At 38.5% G+C, this 18309-nt stretch overlaps 1 protein-coding gene across 2 annotated transcripts in view; it reads right to left on the reverse strand.

The window, feature by feature from the left end:
* Positions 1-16930, reverse strand: part of Crppa (CDP-L-ribitol pyrophosphorylase A) — a 227560-nt gene extending 210630 nt beyond the window's left edge. For both annotated transcript variants that reach the window (XM_042695811.1, XM_042695810.1), the window contains exons 1-2: positions 16546-16930; positions 7569-7845 (exon numbers count right to left, since the gene is read on the reverse strand). In XM_042695811.1, the coding sequence (XP_042551745.1) occupies positions 7569-7845; positions 16546-16802 (534 nt within the window). In that variant the 5' untranslated portion in view covers positions 16803-16930. The remainder of the gene's footprint in view (positions 1-7568; positions 7846-16545) is intronic.
* Positions 16931-18309: the final 1379 nt, after the last annotated feature.

Below are 18309 nucleotides of genomic sequence, written 5' to 3' on the forward strand. Positions count from 1 at the left end.
ACTTCCAGAACCAGTAAACACACACACACACACACACACACACACACACGATTTCTAAAATACATTTTCTGACTCTCCTACTGAAAATTAATTTCTCAGAATCTGAATCTGTCCACATTTGAGATAACATTATGGCAGGTTTGGTAGATTGAAGCAATTAGTAGGTTCTTATCTCTGGAAGCCTCCAGGCCAGTAGGAAAAGCTGTGCAATGCAAAGGAAGCTGCAGTCACAAGCTGACAGCAGCCTCAGAGATGTGACTAAGCAAACTGACCATGAAGTGAGATGACAAGTAAACACATCTGCTGACCCTTCTCACTGTCACTCCCCTAGGCAGCTGGTATGAACATAGAAGGAAGATGCTAACACTAATATGGTAGGTCCCCTGTTCAGAAACAAATACACCAAGAGTTCTCAGTGTTATAATGTGTTCTGAAAATGAAAGCAGCAAAATTAAAATACAAGTGTGGACAACACCACTGACGCACAAAATATTAGCTATCTAGGGACTTTATTATATAAAGCATCATTCATAACTTATCCAGGACCAGTGTCTCTCTGGTATTAGCCTAACTAAGCTTTAGATGGAAGTTTAACAGCTCAGCATTATAGTGTTTACTTGCCTCAGAAGCTCATCTATCAAGGTATTTATACATGTATCACAGATACATATCATAAAACATAATAATGAACCACACTTCTACTTTTTTAATATTTTAAAAGCTAAATTGAACAATACTTATCCCATGGATACAGCAGGTACAAACATGCAATCCTCCTCAAGCATTTATATTCTAGCTAATTATGACAATGTACAACAGAAATCTTCCAACCATATAATTACAATTCTAGTCAGCCAACTTGCCATCATTGAAACACTACTTAATAAGTATTTATAGAATACTTTTTTCAAAGTTAATCATTGCTAATTAAGAGATTTTGGAAGTATAAAAATGTGAAATAGCCTCCATCAGAAAGAATGACATTGCCCCATTTGTTAGGAAATGGAAAGACCTGGAAAAAATTATATTAAGTGAAGTAAGCCAGACCCAAAGAAACATAGGTCTCATGGTTTCCCTTATTTGCAATAACTAGTATATGTCTGAGTCAAGCAGAAAAGGTCAGATAAGTTGATGTTAGGTGAAATGAACCCCAAGGTAAGTAGTCAAATGTTTTTTTCTTTCTTGAGATTGTTTCTAACATATTTATAAGATGATTTATTTGTTGCTTTGTATGTCTCTCCCCCACGGTATAACCCATGTTTTGACTGTATTTGATGTTGGTATAATTTGTGGAGGAGAAGGGCAAAAACAACCGTTTAAATAGGAATACAGGTGGACCCATTGCAACAATGAGATGTACAAGACATTATGTCAAAAAACGAACTTTACAACTTGTGGGGGGAGGGGCGGGGATGAAGAAGGGAAGGGATGGGAAGGGGAAACAAAGGAGGAGGCAACAATGCTTGATAAGAAATGTACTCATTACACTGCCCATATAACTGTAACCCTCTGAACAGTATTTTCACAATAAAATTTTTTTTAAAACTGTGAAATATAAAAATGTAAAATATCCCATCTCCTTTGTAAACTAATCAGTTGAGTAGAAAATTTATCTAACACAAAAATAGAGGTGTTTTAGAAAGTTTGGTTTAGATGATTTTATCTCTATACAAAACACCACTAAAAGTGGGTAGAAAAAGAAAAGGAATAGAGGTTTTCGTTTCTTGGTAGTCCAGGAGATAGATCTGAAAGTAAGCATTTGTGGGCATTTTAACTTAGAAAAGTAAATCTGACATTTCCCATGAAATATAGTTGCCAATACTTTCTGATTTATCACAAAACTGATTCTTAACCCCTGGATTTAACTCAGTACCAAGGTTTCTCCCGTAATGTAGAGGAATACAGTCACCTGGACTTTCTTACACATGTAAAAAATTTATCAAAATCAACTGATTAGCCATAGGTAATTCTATGTAAAGTCAAATTTCCAAATGCAGAGGCAAAAATCTGCCAAGTAATTTGCCATTCGTGCCCAGAATACATGGTATTAACTTGTAAAACTAAGCAGTAAAGTATACTCTTCCTCATGCATACAAATGAACTTCAATAGGATTTCCACAGTGCTGTTAATGATTGCTACATATATTCATCTTGCAGAATCCAGAGATTACACAGATATGTTCCTGCAACAATGTTTCTAGCTATATAAATATAATTGTATCTCAAGAGAAACAATGTAAATGAGTCATATATTCTAACCAAAAACTAGTAAAAATCTTTTATGATGATATATATTTTGTTCTATATAAGAAATAAGTTCTATATATACCTTTGGTTTTGAGTATTCTGTTATGTTAAGTAGTCTGATACTTAAAAATTTTGCTTAGCCTGTTCAACAAACAAAATAGCCACAGCCACGTGTAAACTCATGATATACTCAGTTGCTCATTAAATCATAAGGTCAACTATTCATTGAAGAATAAAGATAAAAGGTATGCATAATTGTGACCAATTATGATTTTTCCTATTTTATTACTCTGCCACATTAGTGATTCTCAATCTGGAGAGGAAGAAGCCAGTAGGAATGCTGCTGGACCCACTACAGTACATAGGACCCTCCTTGACCCCACACATATACAACAAAGAATCTCTTATGTAAAATGTTGTCGAAGTTGAGATATCTGTTCCACACCAGCATAATACCAAAAAAAAAAAAAACAACTAATGTCTGAAGCCTGAATTGTTTAAAACAAGATCCCTGTTATCTTAAATACTGGAAGCTTAACCCCAATAGAAAATAAAAATGGAGGGAAGCTTGTTCTATGACATGAGCAATAGGATGTACTTATGATTTAGTGCAGATTAAGCCATGGAAATATTGCCAATGGCACATATACACAATTGTGGCAAGCAAGTCAGAATAGAAGCTTCATTCTAGAACCTTGGAGGGATACAGAGGAAAACAGAGCATAGGCATTTCAGGAAAAGAAATGAGGCCTATTACCATCAGGAAAAGGGAAGGAATGTTCCCTGATCATTCTCTACCATCTTCTTAATTTCAGTAACTTAGATAGTCATCATTATCTCTCATCAGAACCATTGCTACACTTTCCAAACCAATTTTCATTTCCTTCAAACTCATCCCCTAATCCATCTACCAAACCAGAAAGAATCATCCTTCCCAGCCTTTCTAATATGGAAATCTTATCATTTTATTCTCTGTAGGAAGGAGATTGGAGAAATGGAATCTATGCATTCCATTATTGCCAAAAGCACAATATTTAAGTCAAGACAATAAACAGGATTAGAAAATTTGGCCAAAGACCACCTGATGCTAGAAGACACTAAAGGCACATTAAAGTGACTGTCCATCTGGAAGTTGAGCATGAAAGTTCTGATATTCAGGAAAAAGTGCTCAGCATAAGAGATTGAGGAGATAGCCTTCGATTAGTGGGAAATAAAATGAGCAAGCAAATATATTATGAAAAGAGAAAGGGTAGTCTTAAAGAATTACATTTCTTTTACAAATAGTATTCTGGGGTGGAAAAGACAGGGAAGCAAAACTATAGTAATGAAGAATGTATGATTGGCTTCCGAGGATCATGGGAGGTCTGGAATATAAAAGGCAAAGGAGAGAAGCCTCTGTGGTGTTCCTACCACATCCTGGTAGTGATAACAAGGATCTGTGCATGTATAATTGCCTGAAATGTGAACTTTACTGTACGTTTATAAAGAAAAATTTTTAAACAATATAGTCATGATTCAGATTTCTCCAAGGCCGTGGTTTAGCAACAACCATAGCAAATTAAGAGAATCACATAAAGAAAAGAAGGAGCTGGGCCCGGGTGGTTCATGCCTGTAATCCTAGCTAATCAGGAGGCTGAGATCTTAGGATCGTGATTCAAACCCAGGCAGGAAAGTCTGAGAGACTCTTATCCCCAATAAACCAGTAGGAAACCGGAAGCAGTGCTGTGGCTCAAGTGGTAGAGACCTCGCCTGAGGTGAAGAGCACAGGGACAGCGCCCAAGCCTAGAGTTCATGTCTCACAACCAACAACAACAACAACAAAAAGAATAAAAAGAGATATCTTTAAAAAAAACTGTAAAAGGGAATGAAAAAAGCATAATTACAGAAAACAGTCACAGAAACCAAGGTAGGGAGAAAATTCCAAGAAGAAGGAGGTGGTTAACACTGTCATGATTAATACAGTCTGCATTGTGTTTCAACTCCAACTGCCAAACTATGAAATAATTCAATTCTGATAATAATAGACCCCCAAGTTAAAGGGCACAGTCCAGAGAAAGTCTGCTCTTACTTCAGAAAACAGCTCCAAGTGAGGTTCTCAAGCCACCCACATTTCTGACCAACTAACTATAAATCCAGGAGGTTCCTATGACTCCTACTCCAACACATAAAACTCAAAGTGATAAGCTAACAACTTCAGATTTACAACACAGGACATAAATCAAACCACAAAGAGACATGTAGGGTATAGAATCAGAGAGTCTGCAATATAAAGTCTTCCTGTCCTCTATCCAAGAACTCTGGGTACACCACTCCCATTATATCAATGTATTTACTAACTAGGAAGTTGCCCTAAGCTTTAGAAGACACAGTTCATTAGAGTTTCATTGCATACAAATGATTCACTAATGACATGAGTCATATGATTCAACTTAATCTTCAGCCACTTTTTTCCCTTATATGTGAGGATAGCTTAAAGTCTCAACCCTCTAATCTCATCATCCATCTTTCCTTTGCTTGCATCCCAAATCATGTCATCCCACTAGGATGAGCTCAGACATGATCCAAGGAAATGAAGAACAGCAAAGATCCTCCTGTTATCTAGTAAAATCAGTATTTTGATTCTTCCTTCCCCAGAACCTGGAACAAAAGCCAGACAAATGCTTGACCACACAACAGACCAAAAATACATTTTGTTTGTAAATCAGGAAGCCACAAAAGATATTGAATAAACCCCTCTATACCTCACCTTTACAATAAAATTAAATTAAATTTTAAAAAAAGATGTTGGATAGACTAGTCACAAAAAAGAAAGCTGAAATTCTAAGTATTAGGGAATAAATGAGTATAGAAACAAAGATAGTAAATGTAACTACTACAGTAAGAAGCTGATAATTTGATTAAGAATGTATCACGTACAAATGGGTACAGAAACAGAGCTAGAAGAAAAATACACAAGAAATTGACCATATTATCTTCCTCCAGGAGAATGCCTAGCTGATGCTGCCTCCTTTTGAGTTCAAGACATTATTTGCACTTTCTTACAGTATGTAAAAGTCAGTTAGTCCTCAATATGATTCTCACCTACCTTTTCCATTTTTTAACATTTCAACTTACTTTACTTTCTACCATTGTCCTTAAAAGAAAATATTCTTGTTGTTTGCCTCGTTAAAGCTATGCAGAACTGTATGATTACTTCATACTTAGAAAAGTTGGCAACTGCCGGGCGCGGTGGCACGTGTCTGTAATCCCAGCTACTCGGAAGGCTGAGCCCGGAGGATCGCTTGAGTCCAGGAGTTCTGGACTGCAGTGTGCTATGCTATGCCGATCGAGTGTCCGCACTAAGTTCGGCATCAATTTGGTGACCTCCCGGGAGCCGGGTGGGGGGGCACCAGTTTGCCTAAGGAGGGGTGAACCAGCCCAGGTCGGAAACGGAGCAGGTTAAAACTTCCGTGCTGATCAGAAAAGTTGGCAACTATTTTGAGCAAAATGGCAATAACTTTATATCTTGAAAATAATCTTTCTCCATATTAAAAAAAAAAAGATTAAGAAAGGCAGGAAAAAATTTTACAAACAGCTTTTAAGATTATGGCTTGGCTCACTACAAAATGTACAAGGAGTAGCAAATGAATCAAGATAATGGAGATGATTTGGGTTACCAAAAGGGTTTAGCTTGGAAGAGAAAACGTAATGAGGAATAAGATGTTGACTCTGGGCTAATTGGTTGGGACTGTGGCCCACGCTCAGACTCATGAAGCATACTGCCCTCACTTAAAATCAAGAAGGAAGAAAAAACTGCAAAGGAAAGACTTCAAACAAGATTGCCTCTCATGACTCTGGATCTAGAAAACAGGGACAGTTTCTTCTGGGAAAATCAATGAGCTTAACTGCAAGATGGTTTACAGGTTAACTGGACATTCCCACAGACTCTAGAAAACCTCGAGCTAATAATCAGTGCAATGGTGTTGTAAATTGCTAAAGTGCTTAAAATTGATGGCAGAAGAAACATAAATCCATGCTTCAGAAATACAGCCTTTTCCTATGCCCAAAGAATTCCTGCTGATAAAGTCCTGCCAAAAATGAGCCACACTCATTCTCTGCCATCTGTTATAGCTCAAATTATAAAGCAAAGGAGGAAGCAAATCATGAGCAAAAGTGAGCAGAAATAAAAATTTGGAGAACTACCAAGAGGTACAATTAGCAATACTGCATAAATAGTTTAAATATTAAGAAACAAAATGCAAAATCAAAAACAGGCTAATCAGATTTGAAAAAAGGACTAAAAAGGACTCCAAAGAATTAGAAAATATTAGTGTTTTTTTTAAATTCTCAAACATAAGATTAGACACAGTTAAAAAGTGAAATAGAAAACAGATTACCCAGCATGTAGCAAACAAAATCATGAAAATATGAAAGAACTTAATAAACATAAAAATAGGATAAAAAGCATATATATAACAATTCATAAAAAGAGAAAAAAGTAGGCGTAGGTATAATATGCTAGAGAATCAATATTCAATCAGATAGTTGCTCAGAAATTTCTAGAACAAAAAGATACAACTCAAAATTCATAATAACACAATTATCAAAAGGAAGATTAAAAAATAAAAACCCAAATCTAGATATAACATAGAAACTGAGTAACTAACAAAAATGAAAATATATACTTGAAAAAGAAGAGATGGATTACTTTCAAAGGAATACAATTTTGTATGTTAACAAACTTTTCACAAGGCAGCATAAAAACCAGGGGAAAATGACATAATCTGCTTCACAATAATGGAGGGAAATCTGTACTTTTAGAATTTTATACGCACATCATTATCAACTGTAAGGGAGATATAACTTGCCCTATAGAAGGCATCTTGCCTCCTGATGGAGCCAGAGAATGCAGCATATAGAGAAACTGGGTCTGGGAGACATACAGAAAAAAAAAACAAAACAAAACAAAACTGGGCCTTGACACACTTTTGAGCATCTGTATACATACAACTCTAATGCCAGCCACCCTAATTTTAGTCCTTTGAGGTAATGCATCATGACCAATCCATCAAACTATTTGCCATATTATACTGTAATAATACCATTACTGTGTCTCCTCCAAATATCTCATATTGCAACACACTGTCTACAGCAAAAGAAATTCCAAAACACACTCACAATCTACAATACTATGCAGTGAAAGAAATCACCATAACATCTGAAGTTCATCATGCCCACTTGAACAATATTTCTATTTACTTCTATATGTCTATCGAACTTCAACAAATCACCTTACTGGAACCCTTGCCCTTTTATCCATTCTCAGGAGTAAAAACGCTCACCCCATGTTCCTTAGCAGCTGCAACAACTTTAAGGAGGACATCTTCCTCAACAAATGGCCTGACAGCATCATGGATAATCACAACTTCTGGCTTAGAGAGTTGGGTGTCTGGCTGATCCTTTGCCAGGGCTTTCAGTCCATTGAAAATTGACCTGTGACGAGTCTCTCCAGCTTCGACGAGTGAGATGCGTGTATGCTGGTACTTCTGAATAATATTCCTCATTGCTCCCATATTCTCTCGTGTCACTGCCACCACAATGTCCTTTATCCAATATACCCTGAAAGAAAACATGCATACATTTAAACATCTACAGCTACAAACAGGAAAATTGAATTACAATACTAATAAGTATCAGCATTTTACACAGGTGGATAAAAACCTGAGGGCTAAAAGTTAAATCACTTCTATGTATTTTTGTTAGGTCTGATTTTAAAAAGGGGGTGGGGAGAGGGGATGAAAAGTCAATGAGCATTTCACATTCTAGACACAGATGGTACTTTACCTGGGATATAGTATACCATAATTGTCACAGACGTGAAAGTTTTTACTTCAATTAATTTACAACAGTATCACTAATTTTCAATTAGTACCATTAGTTGTCTAAACAACAAACACTAAAAATATTTTTTAAAATTTATAATTTTGTTAATATTTCCCTCTGAATGGAATAAGGGCAATTCAAAGCACTTCTGAATTCAAAAGTTGACTGTCTCTTTCCAGGAATCCATTGAGCTGGCAACCTGATTGCTCTTCTAACAGAAATCTTGCCTACATCAAGGATACTATGTAGTTTAAGTAGAGAACAAAAAACCATTGAATTAAGTTTATAGGTTTAAATGAAAAAAAAATAAGCGCACAACTCTGTGACATTCAAGGAATTGGTTCTAGTGAGTGGCATCAAATATAATATTGTGCTAAAGGGGGACCTGCCAGCCTACTGGACTCAACAATATACAGTACTGAGTTACTACCAAAAGAAGGAAATTTGACAGAGTTCTATTCACTAGTGGCAACAGAAGTCATTAAAGTTGTCACTGTAGAGTAATGCACCATACCTAACAGGCTCAAACCAGAACAATTGCCTGTGAGCCATGTTATCAACTCTGAATGAGGGTCACTAAAAAAAAAATGTTTAATGGAATTACTAGCCTATGAAATACTCTATGTTCATGCTAAAACAGGTAAGTCTTGATAATAAATCAAGTATCACATTAACATAAAATGATAGCTAGCAAGAATTAAGCACTTACTATATCTTAAATACTTTTTATGTTTTAATTCATCTAATTTTCACAATAATACCCCTACACTGTCAGAAAGATAGATTAACACATACATTATATCTATAGATTACAACTTAAAAGGAACTTGAAGTAGAAAAAAAGTTACCAGTTTTAATACCAGTATTAAGACAATGCAAGGTTCCATTTTCTTTCACTTTCTAGAATATCAGTTCAGTGACAGTAGAGACAACAGCTACTTTTTCCATTGCCTAATTACAGAACTATTAGTAGGTGTCCCATAAACAAACATTGCCTGAGGAAAATATGACTGGGAGCAGTATAACATTTCATAAATCCCCATGGACTTGATAGTGCTCCTCATTTTCTAGATAGCTACTCACACATACCACACTCCCTTAAAAAAAAAAAAAAGAAAAAGAAGAAGAATGAAATTATCATTGCCTATGCAGTGTAATTGGTTGTTTGTATTGTTTTGGCTTTTCTTATTTCTAGGCCCTAAGGCTTCTTGAGAGCCAGGATTACTAATATATTTTATCAGACACCTCTAGAAGATTTTAATGACAAATAAAAACATTACATACACAGAATGCCAAATAACTGTCTTTGTAGGCCATGAAAGAGATTATGGAACAAGACTATGTTACCCTTTGGGTTGATTGGTAGCCAAACTCCCTTCCTTCCATGGAAAAATTTAGCAGTTCTAGAATTAACACTATTACTTGAAGTTTAGAATTTACCCTGTTGATACAGGCTCAGTACCTCCCCAGTGCAGACTGTCCCAGTGTTCCAACTCCACTGCTATAAAGCCATGACCCTTCATTCTCTCATAATTTCAACTCTCCTGTTACTTATTGCATCCAGTTCTTGGCTGTTTTCTCCTCACACTCCAACACAACCCATTCTTGCCACTTCTGGATCATCTTTCTCAAGTACAAATTCTGAATCCATCCCCTGTGAGCTTTTGGAGAGCTGACCGTAAAGCCCACCCAACCCACAACTCACATCTAGTTTTTCCCTAATGACAGCACTCCTTTTTCTCTCATACAGGTCTCTCCCTCTCCACCTTATTTTTGTACCTTTCAACATTGCCCACCACCCTATGTATCTTCCTGATCCTAGCCAGCCCTGTCTGAGACTGATGTAATCCTCATGTCTCAGAGGTTCAGTCAGAAGCACTATCAGGAAACTTCCTGTGACTGCTCTTCTGAATGCAACCTCCCTGCTTTTCACTTACTGAAGGCTCACACCCAGAGGATTATTAAACATCACAGTACACTCTAGTTTAATGTCCCTCTCACAAGGCTGCCAATTCATAAAGAAGTGCAGAGAACACCTCAGAACTTAGAGGACATTTATCTTCCAATAATAACAAAAGTAGGAACACCTAAGACTTGTGGAACACTTGTTAGTTTGTCATTGCCCGTGGAGGACAATTTGCCTATAGGACCTCACTTAATATCTGTATCAATTCTATGAGATAAATCACTGTTATCTCAATTTTACACATGAAGATAAAGTGCCATAATCACAGACAGAAAATGAAAGAAACACGCTATATTCCCCGATATGACTCTGGAGTTCATACCTTTAACCTCTGTAAATACATGATGCCTCAGAGGGCATGACATTCAGGTGAGAGAGTGTTATTCTGAATCATTTTGCCTGCAGCACTTGACATATGCTACTAGGATTGAACCACATAACTACTGCTTTTATAAGAGTCAATTTCTTATCATTTCCAATAACTGAAGCAAAAGTAGGTACTCCTTCATCCATGTGTCAACTGAGTCATTCAACAAACAACAAGCGCATAATACATGGCAAGTACTATACTAGACACTGGTGATAGAATATTGAACAAGATTGAAACAGTTCGTTACATCAAACAACATCTGTCAATATATGTTAAATTAATTAATATATTCAATTATTTAAAAACACTTGACTTCATAGGAAACTATTAAAAGCAATTGAATATATGTCAATTATTTAATACGATATCACATAGCAAGTGCTCTACCACTGAGCTTTAGCTCAGACATGTTTTATTTTTAATAGGAAAGAAATCGCAAGAAATGTTCAACTAAGTCACAAGGCAAGAAAAGTTATTAGGTCACAAATAGCAAAATCTATTAGAAGCAGCCCTTTAAGCAATCGATCATATTGTTATTTTTAATGAAAAGCACACTGAATGAAAAACTAAAATGCAAAAGAATTAAGAGATGAAAGAAATAAGAAAACTGGAAGAGATCATACAACAAAGTAGCTATTCAAATATCTATTCAATAATTTAATTCACTAACTCCTAATTTCACTAGCATGACTATATTCTGCTTGGGACAAAATAAATATAAATACTTACTAACAAATATACCTATGGTCTTTGATTATTTCCAAACAACTATATTAGGCTTTAAAAATAAAGTTTAAACCCGTGTTTCTCAAACTGAACACTTCAGGTCTCAATAATGTATCTGGTAACCTGTTTAGTTCAGATCAACATTGTTGAGTCAATGCAACAGAAATTAAATCAGGAAAGTTAGACTCCATAGCACAAAATAAGGGGGAAAGCACCACAGAAAATAAAAGTTTAGAAAATACTGCTTTAGACCACTCAAGAGATAGCAGGCTTATTATGCTATTTTGTTCAGCAACTAAGGATATACCCAAGACTTGCAAGCCTTTATAAGTATTGTTTGTATTTCAAAGGATTTATTCACATTCTTTTCTAGTTATAGAATTAAATTTTAATACTGTAGAAAGCTTTTAATAATGTAAAACCATGGGACTATAAAAGGCCTTAAGTACCTCACACAGTGCCTACTGAACAAATATTTGCTGAATAAAGGCATCTAGTCTGCCTCTTCGCTGAAGGCATGTCTACACCAAACCCCAGCAGCCCTATTTCTATCAAGTTCTCTTGATTATTTCCTTCCTAGCACATTCCATAGCAGATATAAACCTGGCCCCAAGCACCAGAATACCTACAGACATTTCGAGGAAGAAATACAATGTCTCAGAAGTTATTTTCTCTTAAAATAACAAATATTACTTACAAGTATACTCTGGTTTAATAAGATCAATTACAAACAGAATATTTAGAGTCTTTTTTAGAATACAGAAAAAACCATGCCCTATTAATTCCTCCAAAAAGGAAAAAAAAAACAACAATAACAAACAATCAAAAAATTCTCATCACAGCTACAGAAGTTAAGCCTCACAGAGATAGTGGCAGCTGCTACTCAGAATTTTGACAGCCCACATGGAAACTTGTTCACTGAATTTCACTATAGCCTTGACTATAGATCCCCTCCTCTCCAAACCCACAAATGAGTGTGATGGGCTGATTCCTATTGCCTTCAAAGTGTCAATTCTTTCAGTAGTGCCTTAAGGCTTCCAGATATCTATCTAGTCTCAAGCTACTTGTCCTGGTCTTGTTCTAAACAAGTCTCATATGGGGCCTTTGGGAACTCAACATAAACTTTTAATCATGTGATCTGTACAAAAATGCAGTCATCCTGTTCATTTCCTTCATTCAGACTTAGGATGAAGCCTTAAGTTAAAAAAAAAATTAGTCAATAAATATATCTCCCTACGCAACTGAAATCATCCTAAAGATCTTTTTTTCTGAATCTCTATGTAGTTGATCACTGAGACCCACCAATTCTACTTCTTAAATATTTCTCCCATCTTCCTCACTTCATTCTTTATATCACAGTTTAATTCACATGATCAGTGGACAAACATCTGTGCATTTACTTCTCATCTATCTTGCGGTTTACATAAATACCATAGGTGAGAATGACTGTTTAATATACATAATCAAACAAAAATTAAAGAAAGGCAAACATTCAGAAAAGAAAGAATGGAAGTGGAGGTGTGGCTCAAGTAGTAGAAAAGGACAAACGAGTGGGCATGGCCCGGAGTTCAAGCCCCAATACCAGCGCATACACACATACACACACACACACACACACACACACACACACACACACAATAATAATAATAATAATAAAGTTAAATGGCTATTTAAAAAGGAAAGAAAAAAGAAGCTAGAATTATATATATATATATATGTATATATATATATATATATATATACATATATATGTTTTTTTTTGGTGGTTGTGGGGCCTGAACTCTGGGCCTGGGCACTGTCCCTCAGCTCTTCAGTTCAAGGCTAGCACCCTACCACTTGAGCCACAGCGCCACTTCCGTCTTTTTTTTTTTCTTATGTGGTGCTGAGGAATCGAACCCAGGGCCTCATGCATGCAAGGCAAGCATTCTACCACTGAGCCACCTTCCTAGTCCAAATTTTATATTTTAACACATTGAAAAATTATACCTTGGAAGAGGAAAGGGACCAGTAGGAGGGGCAAATAATGATGAAATGAATACAATCAAAGTTCAAAATATACATGTATAAAGAGTCATAATGAAACATGAGTTATGCTATTAATTACACTACTAGAAAGAAAACTACATCTTAAACAAGTATTAAACAAATAACTAAACATGGACCCCATTGGTGTTGCAAGCAATAATGCAATCGAATCTCTATCACAAGCTTGAGTACATATACCTGCATACCAATTTAAAAACTGATTTTTTTCAAATTTGAGAGATCAATAGTAATTTACTGTAAGCAAACTAAGGAGAAGGTTTAAATTGATTTAAATACCAATTTATTAATACATAATGATGTACATCTGAGTCATGAAGTCTGGAAATGCTTTTTACCAGTGTGGCAGAACATCATCTGTAGAAGACTTAAGAGGTCAAATTTGTCAGGCATAGATAATATGAAATAACATGTTATGCTAAGCAGAATCATCCACCTCAGAAACTCTAGAAACTTCAGACCTTTAAGAAAATCCCTGTCAGTCCTTCTTCATATCTATTCTCAGAGGAACCAATAGAGTCCATGTTCAGATACTAATTCTCTCAGATATGATTTTCTTTTTCATTAGCATACATTAACTGTACATCTTCCAGGGCAAAAGAAGTATGGACCAAGTTTACCTTGCTTATTTGATCTTATTGTCACTGTCATGCTATCTGGCTTTTTAGCTATCTAGCATAATCAACCTTCTTAAAAAGACATTTGGTGGGAGTGGGAAGTTGGCTCAGTGGTAGAGTGCTTATCTCACATGCATGAGGCCCTGTGTTCAATTCCTCAACACCACATAAGCAGAAAAAAGCCAGAGTGGCACTGTGGCTCAAGTAGTAGAGCACTAGCCTTGAGCTGAAGAGCTAAGGACAGTGCCCAGGCCCAGTGTTCAGCCCCCACAACTGACACACACACACAAAAAAAAAGACATTTGGTTTCCTTACCTATTTGAAACCAGAAATCAGAATACTGGCAAGAATTTTTACTTCCATGTTCCCCTCAAGTTTCCCTTGACTGAAACATCACATTGTACCTTCACTATTATGTGACCCAGCCAGCTGCAGATTTTTCCCAGCAATCTTTAGCCCATGCCAGGTCCTTGAACATTACCAGGCACTCACAAAGCTTTTCAGACTGTTTCCTGAAGAAGGAAAGACAAAGTTCCTGGTCCTAAGTTGAAGTTCCTTAAATTTTCACCAACCCCATCCCCTAACCCCTCAAGCAGACATATCTATGTAGCAGCATACCCTTTGTATTCACTGTCATGCATTGTGTAAATTCCAAAAAAATAAAAAATACATTGGATTCACTGCCCTGACTTGTAGTGCTTCTTTCTTTCAAATCTCAAAAGGCACCATCTCAGAGGAATTTGGGTCCCTCTTTTGTAAGAACTCTCCTGCTGTAGGTTTTGAGGGGACTGCATTCAATGGTTACCAAGAACAAAATAACTTCTTGCTTCACATATAAAAATACATTTTAAAAATTAGATACAGGCTAGACACCAGTGGATCACACCTATAATCCTAACTACTCAGAAGGCTGAGATCTGAGGATCAGGGTTCAAAGCCAATCCAGGCAAGAAAGTACAGGAAATTCCAGTTTACTCCCAAAAAGAGGGTAAGTGGAGCTGTGGCGTAAAGTGGTAGAGCACTAGCCTTAAGCTCAGGGACATAGCCCAGTCCTTGAGTTCAAGCCTCAGATATAGAAGCTGATCAAATGAGTAGCATTATATTATTTCAGAGTTTCATGCCCCTGAAATACCACCATTGTTACATGACTTCTTGGAACAATATTTCTTTGCAGAACTCAAGTTACAAAGCAAGAGTTCTATAAGATGAATACCCTTGATCTCAGTTGCGTGTTAGTCAAATGATGAAAACTATGATGGTTATAATTAGTAAATCAATTCCCCTAAGAGTTAAGATTTCAAAATTGTTGTTATCAATTAAATGGAAAACAAGTGTTCATTGGCCTTACTTTCCAAGGACCTTTATTTGGAAAGGTCTTACTTTAGTATCCACCAACCTAAACCTGCCTCAGGTGCAAACATGCAAATTAGTACTAAATTTTCCACAGGACAGGTTAAATATAAAAATGTCTACATTCCCCTCCATGCAATTACCAAGGTCAATGGGCCCATATCTATTATATCACATAGAATTACTCCCCTATACAAGCTACCTATCACAAGCCTTTAGACCTAGAATACTGTAGGTACATGATTAATAAAATAATTTCAAGCCTCTGTTCCCACTACCTAGAGAAATAGAAGATTGAGAGGTGGTAACTGGAATAGTTTATGTGTTCAGATATAACCACTGTCCTGATTAGATTATTCAAAGGTGGTAGTCTCTTTACGCATTAATGTCAATAAAAAGAACTTAATACAATCTTAGGTCAAATAACTTTACCCCTTTGGCTTCTGCAGTATGCCTCTCTGGAGACCAGGGTTTGGTATGTTTTGTTTTGTCTTAATGTTTTTTGAAGAAAACAGTGATTTTTATCTAAGATATATGCAAAGACAGCACACAAATGGATGCTAACTTGAAACAAATTCAAGGCCGCCATATTATCCTAGCTCGCCACTGGCTTCCAAAAGAACTTTAAACAACTTGCCAAACTATGTGGACCTTTGTAACCAGTTTTTCATCCAGCCTCACCCCAAGTTCCATCACATTACTAGGGCGCTTTAAAAACATACTAGTCATTTGCACCTCCCCACTTCCTAAGTTCTACTGACCGGCTCTCCCTTCTCCCTTTCCCTCACCCTCCTTTGGCGTTAGCTTCAGTCCCTTTTCTAAAAAGATAAGCATGTGTTGACAGTGGGTGACTCTCCAATTCGTTTCCACCATTGGAAGGTTAGCGTGACATCTCCCTCCTCTCCGCATATTCCACGCCAGGCCAGCGTCTAACAGAAGATGCACAGCTAATGTTCAGCGAATCTAGGCACAAGTCCCCAGGAAGCCCGAGGTGCGTCCACCGTACCGCTCAAAGCACGCGTGCGCAGAAGCAGCGCGCTACACCCCGACTCCAGAAGGGTTCCCAGCCCTCTCATCCCGGCCCCAGCGAGAACTGAACGTTCTCCGTGCAGCCGCCAGGTCCGGCCTGGCCCTCCTGAGGGTGCACGAACAGCACCGACAGGGCAGCTGTTTCAATCAATCATCAATCAGTCAATCAAGTCAGAGCTTCCCATCTCTGACGGGCTGGCGGGACTGGGGCTCCAGCTTGAGGAAACCCCACCTTCGCGCGGGGTGCAGCAGGTGGCGGAAGTGGGGGCCCCGGCGCCGCGGGGCGCGGGGCTGGGCGCGGCGCGGGGGAGCGGGCACGCCCGGCGCCGCTTTACCTCTCCAGGGCCTGCAGGGTGTAGCTGATGAGCGGCCGCTCCAAGATGGGGCAGAACTGCTTCGGGGTGGGGACTCCCATTCTTTCCCCGCACCCCCCGGCCGGCAGCACGGCCGCCACAGCGATCACGCGGCTCTCGGGCTGGGCCCGGGCGGCGCTCAGCGTAGAGGCCGAGGCCGCGGGCTCCGCGCCCCGCAGGCTACTCAGGCAAGGCCCCGGCTCCACAGGCCTCGAGGCTCCCGGCGACCCGCGCTCCATGGCGGCGCGCCTGCTCCTGCGCTCGGCCCGGGGTGGACGGCGGCGGAGGAGGAGGAGGTGGAGAGAGAGGAGAAGAAGGCAGGCCGCGGACTGCGCCCTCCCGCGCAGCCGGACCCGCCGTGGCTGTACCGGAACCCGCAGGTCTTCCCCGCTAACGCGGCTGCAGCCTCTGCGCTGGGCCCGGCGCCCCGGGGCAGTGCGGGCTTCCTGCAATCCTCTTTCCAGGAGGATCCGGCCGCCCCTGGAAGTCCTCTTCGTACTTCAGGGTTAGATGCAAAAATAGTTATGTGTGTGCAGTTACTGGCTCCCATTCCTCCCCACTTTAACTTGAGGGGGAATAATAAGAATTCAGATCACAGGAGGGGATCGATCATGAGTATGGGCCTGTTCCCTGATTGAACTCCAGGAGCTTTCGCATTCCACCTGAAGACAGGTGGGCGGCCATATCAAGAAGTTGCGGAAGTGGCGCTGTAGCTCAAGTGGTAGAGCGCTCGCCTTGAGCTGAAGAGCTGAGGGACAGCGCCCAGGCCCAGAGTTCAAGCCCCACGACCGACAAAAAAAAAAAAAAAAAAAACAAAGAAGTTGCCAAACTTGTCATCCCATTGGCACCTACAAGGCTGTGCTTTCTGAGATCAGTGTTCCACCCTCGAAAATCAGGGTCTAATCAGTCCAGTGTGCGGCCTGGGATTTGGGATGTTTTAAAAGGCTTTCAGGTGGTTCTCTGGAGCCCTCACGATTTTCGGACCTACAGGGTCAAAGCCATGGTAGGCATATTTCTGTCTAGTTAGCAATTAGGAAAAGTCGGATTGTTTTTCTTTTACAGAGAAACAGGGTTAAGAAGAGTATGTGACCTGTATAAGGATGCACAGCTATTGCCCAAGCAGTCTTAAGCCCCCTGTATGAGTATAACAAGATGAAGAATTCCAAGCCTGAAGCATTTCTTTCCCTTATTTAGTACCGTGCTTGCTCGAAGTGTTCACCTTGAAAATATACTGGAGCATTTGAAGTGCCAAAGCACTATTGTATTTGTCCCTGGAATGTGAACTGCCCCAGAACAAGACCCTGGTTTTGTTTTTTTTTCTTTTGGTCTAGGTTGTGTGCCCAAGGTCTAGAATGTAAAAGAAGCTTAATATTTATTAACTGAATGGTGATTGAATAAATTAATGATAACTAAAGTATATGCAATTACTTGCTAATTCAATTATCAGTCTTCATCCATCAATATGAATATCATGAAAAGAATCTTGATCATTGAAACTACCCAGTTTACATTACCTCTTCCATTTGCATTTAAAGCAAAAAATAAAAATAAAAACTGTCTCCTCTTAAGCTCTTTTTATCATTGTAGCTTGCATAATGAGTAATGGATCGTTCCCAGGTTAACTGAAGTTTGTCTAATACTCACCCTTGGGTGAAAAAAGCAAGCACCATGGTGTTCTTATTTAATAGTTGCTTTCCAGATTCTTACAGCATTTTCTCTTGAGGGCATCCTTAAAAATCCAAAAAA

This window comes from Dipodomys spectabilis, unplaced genomic scaffold, assembly GCF_019054845.1.
Source record: "Dipodomys spectabilis isolate Male_0828 unplaced genomic scaffold, ASM1905484v1 ptg000190l, whole genome shotgun sequence".
Taxonomy (NCBI): domain Eukaryota; kingdom Metazoa; phylum Chordata; class Mammalia; order Rodentia; family Heteromyidae; genus Dipodomys; species Dipodomys spectabilis.